Raw genomic sequence first — 14,426 nt, 5'->3', positions numbered from 1 at the left:
CCAAAGTGCTGAGATGACAAGCACCAGCCACTGTATAATACTGTAGAACACTGTAGAATGGAGCCACCTGGCCCTATTCATTATTAATCATTATTAATAATATGTTAAATATGTGGTAACTTGCAAAATCCTTTGCCATTTCATTTGAAATTATTAATACTATGTTAAATACTAAATATAACAGTATTATTAATAATGTATGCAAATATGTAATAAATGTTATTTTCTTTTTCCCCAAATTTAACTGCCAACTATTGTCAATTCCTTCCATTTTTTATGTATATAACACTGAACAGGTAAAGATCTTTAAATCGTACGTGGTATTTCAAAGATCAAAGGCTTTGGAGTCAAGAGACTTAGATCTGAATTTTGACGTTGTTTGCTTGCAGTTATGACCTGTAGTAAGTTATTTAGGTCTTTTCATTTCTTTTCTCCTTCTCCTATCTTTGATCTTACTCACGTTACTCCTTCAATTTTATCTCAAGTGAGTGGAAAAATAGTGTTACAATCTTAATACTTTGTGAACAAGATCAGGAAGCTCATGGAAATTCTGCCAAAAATCAAGCTATTTTGTATCCTGCTCCCACACTACCAAGGAACACAAGGTGAAGATTAATTGCCATTGCAACGTGGAGACATGTAAGTGGTAAAAATACCAAAAAAAAATCTATTATTTGTATTAGAAAGCAATTTTGCCAAAGAAAATGGAAAGTCAAAAAAATTAAAAGGAATTATAACTGTTACATGAATTTTAAAAATTTAGCAGGTCAAAGAGGTCAGTTCAGAATAAAAGAATTCTTGGTATTTTAGGGGTGGGAAGTAAAGAAGGGGTAGGAAGAGGGGAAGGGAAGCAAAGAACAATAAGTTCTACAGATTTCAATTTTTCTTTGTTTTTTCCAATAACTAGAAAACAGGACCTCTTAGAATTAGGAAAAACTACTAAAATGCTTTTAAGTATGCTAAATCTAACTACACTGGAATAAAACCATAGATAATGTAGATCTTAAGCAGTTTTATGAAGGAGGTACAGCAATATAATAAAATGCCACTGATCTGGACTCCCTAATTCTATAAGACTATGAGCTCCAGAAGGGAGAAAGAAAAGTTTTGTTGGTTTGATCACTGCTGTTTCCCCAGTGTCTGAAATTGAACAGTGCTCAATATATAACAGGTGTTCAATAAATAGTTGTTGACTAAATTACCTTCTCTTTCAAGTGGTCGGTTTTTCGATACATAAAAGGAAAAATATCCTTGTTACTTTTGAGGGTGATTTATTGTGTGGTTATTCTATAATTATGCATTGCTTAACTTTGAAAAAGAATTTAAAGCAATACAAAATATTATTTTGTATTTTCTTCAGTCCTCTTCAAAGTTTTATTCAGATTTATAATAATATTTGTATGTCTTCAGCCTTCTTAAACTTTACTAAGAGAATAACCCGAATAAAAACACAAAAAGTGTTTTGATGTAACCATTTCTCACTCCCTGATCATCTCTTGGTCATGCAACAATTTCACTTGCAGCATGAAGATAATAATTATGTCACATTTAATTCTGAAGAGGAGGAAGTTCCTTATTTCCTAGTACATAATTGTTAATAAAATTCTCCCAAAGTCAAGCTGCTCTTACAGCTTCTCAGACAGCTGGTCATTCAGCTGTTCTTTGTTGTATAATTTCTTAATTTCCAGAGAATTTATTTTCCCTTTCTCCTCCTTAGACAATTTTATAGCTCAGCACAATGTAAGTACTGTGCTATAGTACTTGAAGGCAATACAACTATTCTTTTAAAATATTTGATAACTAGAATGCTTCACTAATATTAGCAAACCTACATGATTTATTTCATCAGAATCAACAAGATTTCCTTCTCTCTGGAAAGTACTATCCTTCACTGTCTCGACTAGATAGGCAGTCCTTAAGACAACTAATGTGTAACTTTCTAAAACAAGGTAGCTGAGTTCATTTCCATTGTTACTATTCACTGCTATTGCTATGGCAGCAAGTTAGGGACTGAGATACATTATCCTTTCTCTGATAGATGAACAGGGACAAAAATCCTAAGATGTCAGCAGGGGAAAGATGAATTCTTCACCTCATCCACAAAGATGATGAGAACCTTTGGTGTCATGATCATTTTGATTCAGCTATGTTGTAGAGTTTCCTGTGAACCATCTTGTAATTTTAACTTTTTTTAAAAAATAAGAAAGTGTTCTAAACTGACTGAAAATTAGTTTCTTATACAATACGTTTTTGTTTCTGAATTGCAAGCTGCAAAAGCCTGATGGAATCAAGTATATCACAATATCCTATAAACTCATAAATAAAATTAAATTGAATTCTGGAATTAATAGAACCTTCTTATATTTTGGGTTTTAATAAAAACAAGAGAATAACTTGTCTTCTCACAAAAACATATATTTTAATCTCATTACTTACTACTTATTGACCACCTCCATAATAAGATAACACCTAAAATAAAGAGCAATTCAACAAAGATCAAATGTAAAATTATGACTGGTGAGTCTAAATCCATTACATTTATATTTCATCTGGGTATCCTGCGTGGGACATAAGAGAAGTAACAATATAATCTGCCCAATATTATCAATATTATCAAATTAATAGGCTAGGACAATTCCCATATAGTATTTGTGGCTTCTGATTTTCATCAGATACACACAAATATTTTAGCAATGTAGTTTCAACAAACTACCACAACTACTTTCAAATATTCACTAAAATATGCAAGAAAAAAATAACTTACTGTCTCGGAGCGTTTCCCAAGCCCACTGGTCATTTTTGAAGAAGAGATGTCGTTTGATTTCTTCTACACCATTTCGCCCTAACCTCACTTCCCTGAATAATGACAGAAGGAGAAAAGTAATCAATCATTTAAGATCTTATTATAACCTGTCCAGGTTTATTTGTGGGCAGGATATTGAATCAGTGCAGGACGACAAATATAGTTCTAAGGTGAAATTATATTGTCAGCATAGTATCAGCCCAAATAGAAAATATTTTAAAGATTGAGAGCATTAAAGAATTTTTTTAAAAGAAAACTAAAGAAAGGCTGGACACGGTGGCTCATGCCTATAATCCCAGCACTTTGGGAGGCTCAAGTGGGGTGGATCACCTGAGGTCAGGAGTTCGAGACCAGCCTGGCCAACACAGTGAAACCCCATCTCTACTAAAAATATAAAACTAGCGGGTGTGGTGGAACACGCCTGTAGTCCCAGCTACTTGGGAGGCTGAGACAGGAGAATCGTTTGAACCCAGGAGGCAGAGGCTACAGTGAGCTGAGATCGCACCACTGTACTCCAGCCTGGGTGAGACAGAGTGAGACTCCGTCTCAAAAAAAAAGAAAACTAAAGAATAACTACAAAAAACACCCATGACTTTTCTACTGACAACAAAAATCCAGATTAATCACCACCTTACTTCATTAGCAAAATGAATAAAGCACCATGCATTTTCTTGACAGTTTTGTGTGTGTGTTTATTTTTTTCTTAACAATGGTAAAGTTAGGCTTTTTTTTCCCCAACCAAAACTTTACTTACGCAGCAATACCAGATGCTACCAAAAACCTCCAGAAACACATTTAAAAATTTGAACTTCCAATTTATAATCTATTAATTATTTCTGACCATTCAAAAGCCAATGACTACTAATTCTTGATACTGCCACAGAATTCAGAGCTTTCACTGAACAAGTTACTGATACCAGCCTCTTTTTTGGTGAGCAAAAAGTTTTTAAAAATGTGATTTTAGCTGAGTTGGAAAAAGAAAGCATCTTTTTTCCCTAGTACAGTGCTTATAAATAAAGAAAATACTCTAAATTCTAAGTTTTTGCATAAGCTAAAAGATAAGTTGGCTTAGACATGTGACAATTTTTCCAAGAAGCTTTCACGAACTCTCAAACTGGATTAGAAAACCTCTCCATGGTTCTCTGGCACATGGTACTTACCTCACGGTAATTAGCTGTGTGTACTATAAGTGTCTGATTTGCTTATCTAATTTCCCCAAAGGACTATGAGGTATTTGAGAAAAGTGGCTCTGTATCTTCCTCACTACTACATCCCTAGCACCTAATAAACAGCGTAATACAATTCTTTATATTAAAATGTAAAAATTGGCCAGGCACGGTGGCTCACATCTCTAATCCCAGCACTTTGGGAGGCCAACGCAGGTAGATCGTGAGGTCAGGAGTTCAAGACCAGCCTGGCCAACATAGTGAAACCCTCTCCACTAAAAATACAAAAATTAGCCAGGCATGGTGGCAGGCACCTGTAGTCCCAGCTACTTGGGAGGCTGAGGCAGGAGAATCGCTTGAACCCGGGAGGTGGAGGTTGCAGTGAGCTGAGATCATGCCACTGCACTCCAGCCTGGGCAACAGAGCGAGGCTCTGTCTCAATCAATCAATCAATCAATCAATGTAAAAATTAGCCAGGCATGGGTGGCTCATGCCTGTAATGCCAGCACTCTGGGAGGCTGAAGTGGGAGGATCACTTGATCCCAGGAGTTTGAAACCAGCCTGAGCAACAGAGTAAAACCCTGTCTCTATTTAAAAAAAAAAAAAAAAAGTAAACATTTGAAAAACCATACTTCAAGCTCTAAAGGACATAATGAAGGGAGACAAGTTAAAGCAAATCTCAACTTGAAACATATTTAAAAATACTAGGTCTCCCTAATATTTAACAATATACAATCATAAACATTAAGTATAATCTTACTAATACATCTGGTTCACTTTCAAATTTCAAAAGTAAACCACAAAGGTATACATAATATGCCATTTTTCTTTCAAAAATGCAGACAGATATTATTATTAAAATGCTTGTTGAATCTACAAGATGGAACACCAACTATCATGTCTAGAAGAAAAAAGATAGTATACTTTTAAAAATGGCTTTATACTATTGACTCTTTCAACAACCATATACCATACATCATCAAATCTAAAATGGTTTAAAGTATAAGGTGTATCACCATTTTTATACCACTAGGAAAAAGAATGCTCCCAACTCATACCACTGACTGTAAGATGTACTCTAATTTCAGAGATGTTATGTTAAAAAAAATTTTTAGATTCAGTAAAATACACTGTAATTTTTATAATTAACCAAGTTAAAAATTGAACAATAAAAGAAAAAAGTCATCTAGTTTAGCCATCAGCCAAGACTGTATTATTATCACAATTTCTTAGGTATTGTAAGTGAGTTAGGATCCACAAAAGATATTTAGAATATCATAAAATTACGTCAGGTTTCACTGTCATTAACGGTTTTGAGAATGGTAGCATTTATATTCTAACAATTTACATGTAGAAGCTCAGATACGGACCTTAAAAATGGAGCAGAAGATGAGAAGTCCTCAGAATTAATACAGGCTCAATTTTAAAATTATTTACCTGTCAGTAAGGAAGGCACAAATAAGGTTTTTTGCTTCTTTTGATATGTCATTATCATCAGGAAAGGTAAGTGAATTTTTATGGTTCATAATTTTACTGTAAGTTCCAACCAAAGAATCTGCATAAAAAGGTGTATCACCTGAAAAATTGATAAAGAAAACAAAAGCAAAATAAAATACATTTTTAAAAAGTCAGTTTCAAAGGAAGAGTCAAAGTTACCCGTTTAAAAAGATTATTAGGTATGTATTAAACTAAAAACATACACCTAATATATAAAAAGAACACATCAAAGTTGCTCTAAGCCTCTAAATGCTAAAACACATACAAAGCAGGTGTGGATCATGTTTATTACCCACAAACAAAATCAAGATTGCTTAATATAATAAATATATTAGAAAGAGCCAAGTGGCAAGTTTTGAGATGAACAACTATAATAGAGAGACATAAAATCTTCCTTTACTCACCTACAAGCATTTCGTATAAAAATACCCCAACCGACCACCAGTCACATTCTCTTCCATAATAACCATCACCACCTTGGGATTTTAATACTTCAGGGGAAATATAATCAGGTGTTCCAACCGCTGTATCACATCGTACCATGCCTTCCTAAAAAGGGCAGCAGGTCAAATTTTGAATTAGGATATAAAGTCTCAAGTATTTAAAATGACTTTCTTATTAATATAACCTATGGGACTCCAAATCTTTGAGCTATAAAATATCATATATTAAAACCTAATGGAAACCTGACAAAAATTAACACAGCTTAATCATATATATACATACTATATACACACCATATACATATATACCATATAATGTATGTATGTGTATACATGTGTATGCATACACACACACGTGTATTCACATATATACACACACCAGTGATTATTTTGTAATACTGCTCACTAGAAAGACATACTGCCACCATTTATTATTCCCCAAGTTGTGCCAATATCATGATACCATCTTAACTGCCGAGAACAAGTACATAGGCCAGCGCAAATACATTGGGGAGTTCATAGGATAGGGCATGTTACAACATATTGGTATAAACGCTGACTTCATTATTTTCTACTAAAATAGCTATTTAACTACATTTGAAACTACAAAAGAAACATACAAAAGCTGACTGTACAAATACGAACTGGGGAAGCATATGTACGGGAAAAGGGCATAATAGTGTAAAGCACACTGAATATCTATTTGATGTGAATTTTAACTGCCCTCCCCCACCAAACCTGAGAGACTTGTTAGTTGTTACCTATATTCGCTGGTATTAATGAAACAGAATTATAACTAAATGTTCACACAAAAGTTCTCATGCAGTGTTTCCTTCACTGTGTATATGAAGTGAAGGAATAACATATACACGGCTCCTTCAGCTGTGTATATGTTATTTATTATATAAATAGTGAGGATAGGTATCTTTTAAGACTCACTCCTAAAATAAGCAGTAAAATCTTTCATATGTTAACTGAAGTAAAACACTAAAAAATACACACATTACTGGAATCCAATTTTTATGAAAGTCTAATTTTAACACTGGCATAAGTATTTGGTGACATTTAAGCTAATTCCATTCCTAGTTACCAGTAGTGTATATTAGAGTTGTTATGAAGGATTTAGTAAACCTGGCAATCCATATTTACCCTAAATAGAGGGGAAAAAATAAATCACTAACAAGTTACTAATACAACATTGAAACCATGGTATCTAGTTCAACAAACAAGGTCATATCAATTCTGGACAAGTCCAGCTACGGTTAGTAAATTCTTAAACTATTTTCTAAAGAAGCATCTACCTTGAATTAGCAAAAACTAAATTAAAATCTAGTTAATTAACCTTATTCATCTTCATACAAGTACCAAAATCTGCTAACTTCAAATGTCCAGATTTATCCAGCAGCATGTTATCAGGCTTCACATCTCTGCGGGAGGGAAAAAATAGTACAGTATTTTCTGAAACAGATTAGACACTGTAAAAATTATATGAGGCAGTTATTTTAGATCAAGCATCCTCAATCTAGGTAAGGCCATCTTTGATCTGTATGTGTTCTCTATCCACATCTATAAATTAAATTTCATCAAAGAAACTTCTTTATATGTTAATGCCTCAGAAGAAAACATATATATTCCTTTTTAAAAAGTTTGATTCTTTCAGAGGGAAAATCAAATCGTTTGAGAGAGACAGACCATCAAAAACACAACACTCAGACATAAAAGATGATTGAAACATATTAGATAAGTACATAAAAAAAACCCAGGGCAGGGTCTAAGTCACTTTCATTTTTGATCCCTGACATGTAGGCACAGCAACTGCACACAGGATTCAAGCAGTGTTTGTACAACAAATGAAACTATTCGTCTAATGAATAAATACGACCTATTCACTAATTAAAAGCAAATTAAGTTACATATTTAAAAAATTAACATCAAAGTGTTTAACTCCCGGCACATACCTTAGAAAACTAGTTTACAAGTTTTACTTTTCAGAATACCATTTAAAGGCTATATGATCAGATTAAGGGATATTAAAGAATACATTTATATCAACATTAAATTGAAATGCTAAAATTATAAACTTCAAAGTCTGGAGTTCTTTTTTTTTCCCCCTTCCTGAGATGGAATCTCACTCTGTCACCCAGTCTGAAGTGCAGTGACTAGATCTCAGCTCACTGAAACCTCTGCTCCCAGGCTCAAGCAATCCTCCCACCTTAGCCTCCCAAGGAGCTGGGACCACAGGTGCATGCCACCACACCTGTTTTTTTTTTTCTTTGTAGAGATGGGTTTCACCATGTTGCCCAGGCTGGTGTCAAACTCCTGAGCTCAAGAGATCTGCCTGCCTCGGCCTCCTAAAGCTCTGGGATTACAGGCGTGAGGCAGTGCCCGGCCAGAGTCTTGAGTTCTGAAATGTCACTCATGTCATACGGAAGAAGAATGGGTGAACTGAGAGTAAGAAATGTTAAAGTTATTTTTAGCTATTTCCCTCAACAAATGAGAAAATTTAAAGCACTTTTATCTTTACCTGTGAATAAAACCCATGGAATGGATTGCATCCAATGCAAGAACTACTTCTGCAGTATAGAATCGTGCCCATTTTTCAGGCACATCATAGTTGCTCATTAAGTTTACAAGATCTCCACCAGGCATGTATTCCATCACCATGTAGAGATAACGATCATCTTGGAATGCATAAAAAAGCTATACAAATAGAAAAAACAAACAAAACACATTCATTAACGTTAAACAAAATTGTTTCACTTAAAAAGTGGCAAAAATGCTAATAAAAGATTTAAGTAAAATAATCAAATTACAGAAGTTGCAAGTCTAGTTTTAAAAAAAAGAAAAACATAAATGCCACAAAGACTCTTGTATATGCAAAAGGACTATAACATGATTATTCAGAAGAGTTATATGGAGATATCCTTTCTTCAAAACTTTCTACACTATTTGAATTTCTTTTACTGAGAATTTTTTTAAACTGTAATATTTTCAGTAAATATACAAGTCTCCTAGGCAAAGAAATACTGTACTTCTAATTTAACCTGTGCATCAGTGGGGTCTACTATTAAATTTATATCAATATCACAATGCTCAAGAAGTCTTTAATAAATTTGGCTTACAGTTTCAGCTGTTTCTTTTTTTTTTTTTTTTTTTTTGAGACGGAGTCTCACTCTGTCACCCAGGCTGGAGTGCAGTGGCACGATCTCGGCTCACTGCAAGCTCTGCCTCCCAGGTTCATGCCATTCTCCTACCTCAGCCTCCCGAGTAGCTAGGACTACAGGCACCCCCCACCAAGCCCGGCTAATTTTTTGTATTTTTAGTAGAAATGGGGTTTCACCATGTTAGCCAGGATGGTCTCGATCTCCTGACCTCGTGATCCGCCCGCCCTGGCCCTGCAAAGTGCTGGGATTATAGGCGTGAGCCACTGTGCCCGGCCTCAGCTGTTTCTTATTAACTGTGTGACTAGTAATTTGCTTAACCTACCCGAGTCTATGAGACTATAATATCTTCTAAAACACTGTAAGGACTATACTTTGTTTAACTTTTATACCTGCTGCTTAGTCAAGTATCCAGATGCCTGGCAGTTAGCAATTGCTTAATAAAGGCTTAATGAACCAAATCATAAACTAATCCATAAAGTAACAGTGCACCTAACAGATTAACTGTCTTTCAGGGTTGAGGGTTGTTAAAAAAGATTACTGAATATAGAAAGCACTTAGTGCAACAGATGCTCAACAAATGACAGCAGTCAGGAGGAGGAGCAGTAATAGCTAACACAGAAGTAGGAGGAAGGCAGCGACTAGGGTTAAAATAGTAACAGTAAAATCCACTAATGTGAAATTAGCGAGGATATCAGGCATAAATATATTATGTGACTGGGGATCAAATAAAAAGAAGGGCAAATTTATAAAATAACATTTTAAGTAAATACAAGAAGTTTAGAATTAAACTAAAAAAAAAAAGCCCTAGAGATGATCTCTAATTTACCCAGATGTTTGTCTTAAAATCTTCTTAATGTTTCATTTTTTTCAACAGTGTTTAATAATTGTAGTTATAGATTCAGTTACTTTGTTTTGATTTTTTGTTTTTTTTGTAGAGGTTGGGAGCCACTCTTGAACTCCTGCCCTCAAGTGATCTTCCTGTCTCAGCCTCTCAAAGTGCTCGGATTACAGGCATGGCGGCCACCACACCCAGCCCAGACTCAGTTATTTTAAGGTAAAAAATGTATTTTGGGGGAAGATAGAAGGATAAGAAACAAAGTGGCATTTCATGACTATCCCAGATTAAAGTATACAATTTGTCATTTGGGACCCATAAAGAAATACTGTTAATTTGGTGACAGTTTTACCCTATTTATAGACAATATATCCAGAGAAATAAAGCTCTGAATACCTAAATTGTAAATAGCCCTGAAAGTAACAATTACGTCACATATCTTTTCACTAACAGACACTGAACATTCATGTATCAGTGGTTGTTAACCAGTGGTGAACACATTTTTGGTTGTCACAACTGTGTGTGAGGTGGGAAGAGTTGCTACTAGCATCTCCTGTGTACAGGCCAGGAATGCTGCCAAACATCCTAAATAATCACATTAGTAACTGAAATAATGTAAAGGATAGCCCCCAACAACAAAGAATTATCTGGCCCAAAATGTCAACAGTATTAAGCCTGAGAAACTCTGATCTACATAGTTGGTAAAAACATAGACATTTCAAGTTTAAAAGTACTATGGTGACCGGGCACGGTGGCTCACGCCTGTAATTCCAGGACTTTGGGAGGCCAAGGCAGGCGGATCACGAGGTCAGGAGATCGAGATCATCCTGGTTAACACAGTGAAACCTGTCTCTACTAAAAATTCAAAAAATATTAGCCGGGCGTGGCGGCAGGCGCCTGTTGTCCCAGCTACTCGGGAGGCTGAGGCAGGAGAATGGCGTGCTCAGGAGGCAGAGCTTGCTTGCAGTGAGCCAAGATAGCACCATTGCACTCCAGCCTGGGCGACAGAGTGAGACTCCACCGCAAAAAAAAAAAAAAAAAAAAAAAATGCTACGGCATAAACCTTCAACATTTTTCATATCCTTTTAATTCCAATTACTGGTATGCTTTTTAAGGATAGCCTTCATTATATATTATAAATAAATCACAAAAACATGTTAGAAAATTAGAAATGGTCTAGCCCAGTTTAACCTCCCCCGTATGACATTTTGCATTAAGGACCCGAATACATAAGACAGCTAAAACATGAAGCTCAACTCAAAAAAGCAGACAGAAAACTCAGAATTATAATCTACCCAAAACCCCACTTGACCCCACGATTTTGCCTAAGGTACCTCCACAATTGAACATAACCAATCAAAGACAACTTTCACACTTACGAACAAGGAAATTGTGGCCCAGAGATGTTAAGTAACATGGCCACAGCTTCAGAGAAAGGCCTATGGCAATCAAGACCTAAAACTACTGACTTCTAGTTTTTCTTTCCACTGAAAACCTAAAGACAAGTATTATTTAGTGACCTAGCTTAACTTGGTTTCCTCTCACTTTCCCTTTATTTCTTATTATCTCCTCTTCACAAAATAAGAGACAAATAAATGAGGAGACAGCTAAACAAAATGAGAGCCTCATGTTTGGGGGGAAAAATTCAATATTAAATAAAAGTATCTATTTAAATTTTAATAATATATGACTTCCCTCAAATCTAAGTAGATTAAGTTTTCTATATCTTCTGTATTTAAAAATATCTAATTTAAAATTCTGTGTTTAAATTTTATATTTACTATTTTTATTTTTGAGACAGGGTCTCACTCTGTTGCCCAGGCTGGAGTGCAGTGATGTGAACACGGCTCACTGCAGCCTCGACCTCCTGGACTCAAGCAATCCTCCTGCTTCAGCCTCCCCAGTAGCTAGAACCACAGGCATGTACCACCATGCCTCAATAATTTTTTTAATTTTTTGTAGAGATAGGTATCACCATGTTGCCCAGGCTGGCCTCAAATTCCTGGGCTCAAGCTATCCTCCCGCCTTGTCCTCCCAAAGTATTGAGATTATAGGCATGAGCCATCACGCCCAGCCCAAATTCTACATTTAAATTAAATTTCCTATATATAAATTCTACAGAAGCATGATTATTTTGTTCTAGCCTTTCTTGCTAGAAATGATTCAATACAACTAAATTTTAAGATTTACAAGGTAATGAGATAATTTTGTAACTGCCAGTAAATTCTCTATTACTATTCTAAAACACAAACTAAGCTTCTCAGATATGTTTAGTTACAAACTAATGCAGCAATAATGAAAGAGTAGCAAAATCATACCTGAACAACCCAAGGACTGTTGGCAAAAGCCATGATGTCCCTTTCTTCCCAGAAAAAAGCAGAATCAGATCTCTTAATCATTTCAAATTTGCTGAGAAGCTTCATAGCATATACCTTCCTGGTGGATTTATGCCTTACCTTTAAAATTGAAAAGGGAAAATAATGAACCTTTTGTTAACATTTAAAGCTCAAGGTTTCACAGAACAATTTACTAAGTGCTTTTAATACTTGCTAAATAATTTAGCCTTACTGTTTCAGTTATTTTTATTTCTTCTCTTCTGCCAAATTATTCCAAGTAGCTCATGTCTTGAGACTTTAATTATCAGAAGTAATGTTTTAAAAAAATATTTATTTCCTATATTACAAGATACGTTCCCCCCTCCACACTGCTATGTAAGCTGCTTCCTGTTTATAAAGCTTACTATTCTACAGCATTTTAGTCTAATATTAGGAGCAAAGATTTCTCTTCTGATGACTGACACTTCTTCACTGCTACAGATACTTGGGGAAAACACTTCCCACTATGGCTGGATTTGACACTAGGCTTCCATACCCTTAGGCAACAATGTCTAAAGGAACTTAAAGCAACAATTCTATAAAAACAGTATTTTCCCAAATAATACGTTAAACACACAAGTGGATTATTTTAATTTAATAAAGTCCTTTTGTATTCTCATTAAAATAACTTACCAATTGAACTTCTCCAAATGCACCTCTACCAATCACCTTCACTACTTCATAATCTTCAGCTTTCATTCGTAAATCTCTGATTTTATTTATTGTGTCTTTATCTGTATGAAAAGAAAAGTTTATCATTTTAAATCACTAAAGCATTACAACTAGCACTACTTATTTTACATTCGAGTTCTGAAGAAACACAATGAAAAACAACAAACTTCATGAAGAATTATTTGAAAATATGGTGAAACTTGAAGCTATAAAGTAGCTAAATGTTCAATTTGCTAAGATTTTTTAAAGTAAATTCCAGAATAACTTATTACAGCTACTAAAGGTTTTTATCAATCAAAATTTGACTTAATAGAATGTTTTAAAAACAAATATTACACTACAAACAAAAGCTGAAAATAATTAGCTAATTAGTTCCTGGTATTTTAAGTACACATCAAATCTGAATTTAGGAAACATGAGTAGATAGATTAATACTGGAATAAATTTTTCTTTTTATAAGGTCAGTTTTAGTGACCCTTTAAAAAAAAAAGACGTAATTTAAGATATCAAAGGCAAATACACTAAAAAAAACAGTAAATTTTCCAACTGGTAATCTTTAATACATAGAGCATTACATTTCTCTATTTGAACCTAGATTTTAACTTGAAACACACAGTGAAAATCACTGCAATTATTTATATAAACCTGTCATACTACAAACTACAATAATTCACAAATCCCCACTGGATAGATATTCTAATTCCTAATTTGGTCATAGATTAAAATAGGGCTATTTTAATCCACATGGGTCAACACTGGCATGAGATTACATGGAAAAGCTTCACATTTCAGAGTTGTACAAAATACACAGCAGCTATTAAACTTCAGTTCTAGTTCCTAATAAGAGCTGTATTAATATTCTTGTTTTCCTTTTCAAATGCACATTTAAACTCAAGTGTTTGTGTACTTTATGACCAATAAATACATGCAAAAGAGAGCAAATTTCTACAAAGTTGTAGGTACCTTTAATTTGAGGTTACATATCCACTGCAAGATGCACCAGAAAGATGAACAATAATCAATTAATTCACTGCACAAATATTTGTATCTACCATACATCAGGTTGTATGGCACTGGAGATAAAGGTAACGTTAAAATGTAGTTCCTATTCTTTAAGAGTTCAAACTCTAGCAAATGAAACAGAAACAATGAAAAAAAGAATTCAAAAAAATATAATAAGGAAGATAAACAGTTTTGAGTACTAAGGAGGACACCTAACTAAAGTCTGCTGGGGTAAGAGATAGCTAGGAAGACTTTCTGTAAATGATGGTACCTGAAACAAGTCTAAACTGAATAGCAGCAGTTAGCTAGGTGATAGAGAGTGAAAGAACAGGCCGAGTGTGGTGGCTCACGCCTGTAATCCCAACAATTTGGGAAGCTGAGGCAAGCAGAATGTATGAGTCCAGGAGTTCAAGACCAGCCTGGGAAACATGATGAAACCCTGTCTCTACAAAAAATAGTTTTTTAAAAA

The 14,426-nt window shown here is 34.6% G+C and overlaps 1 protein-coding gene across 4 annotated transcripts in view; it reads right to left on the bottom strand.

Annotated features, from left to right (window-relative positions):
- Positions 1 to 14,426, bottom strand: part of ROCK1 (Rho associated coiled-coil containing protein kinase 1) — a 170,714-nt gene that overhangs the window by 89,936 nt on the left and 66,352 nt on the right. For all 4 annotated transcript variants that reach the window (XR_008650013.2, XM_063640634.1, XM_055236539.2 and 1 more), the window contains exons 3-9: positions 12,917 to 13,017; positions 12,227 to 12,364; positions 8,434 to 8,609; positions 7,252 to 7,336; positions 5,871 to 6,015; positions 5,407 to 5,545; positions 2,765 to 2,856 (exon numbers count right to left, since the gene is read on the bottom strand). Coding sequence is in view for 3 of the 4 variants with exons in the window: in XM_063640634.1 (XP_063496704.1) it covers positions 2,765 to 2,856; positions 5,407 to 5,545; positions 5,871 to 6,015; positions 7,252 to 7,336; positions 8,434 to 8,609; positions 12,227 to 12,364; positions 12,917 to 13,017 (876 nt within the window). In the remaining variant the exon portion in view is untranslated. The remainder of the gene's footprint in view (positions 1 to 2,764; positions 2,857 to 5,406; positions 5,546 to 5,870; positions 6,016 to 7,251; positions 7,337 to 8,433; positions 8,610 to 12,226; positions 12,365 to 12,916; positions 13,018 to 14,426) is intronic.

The sequence above is a fragment of the Symphalangus syndactylus genome, chromosome 1, assembly GCF_028878055.3.
Source record: "Symphalangus syndactylus isolate Jambi chromosome 1, NHGRI_mSymSyn1-v2.1_pri, whole genome shotgun sequence".
Classification (NCBI taxonomy): domain Eukaryota; kingdom Metazoa; phylum Chordata; class Mammalia; order Primates; family Hylobatidae; genus Symphalangus; species Symphalangus syndactylus.
Note: the sequence above shows the minus strand (reverse complement) of the source record. Positions and strands in the feature narration are given on the sequence as shown.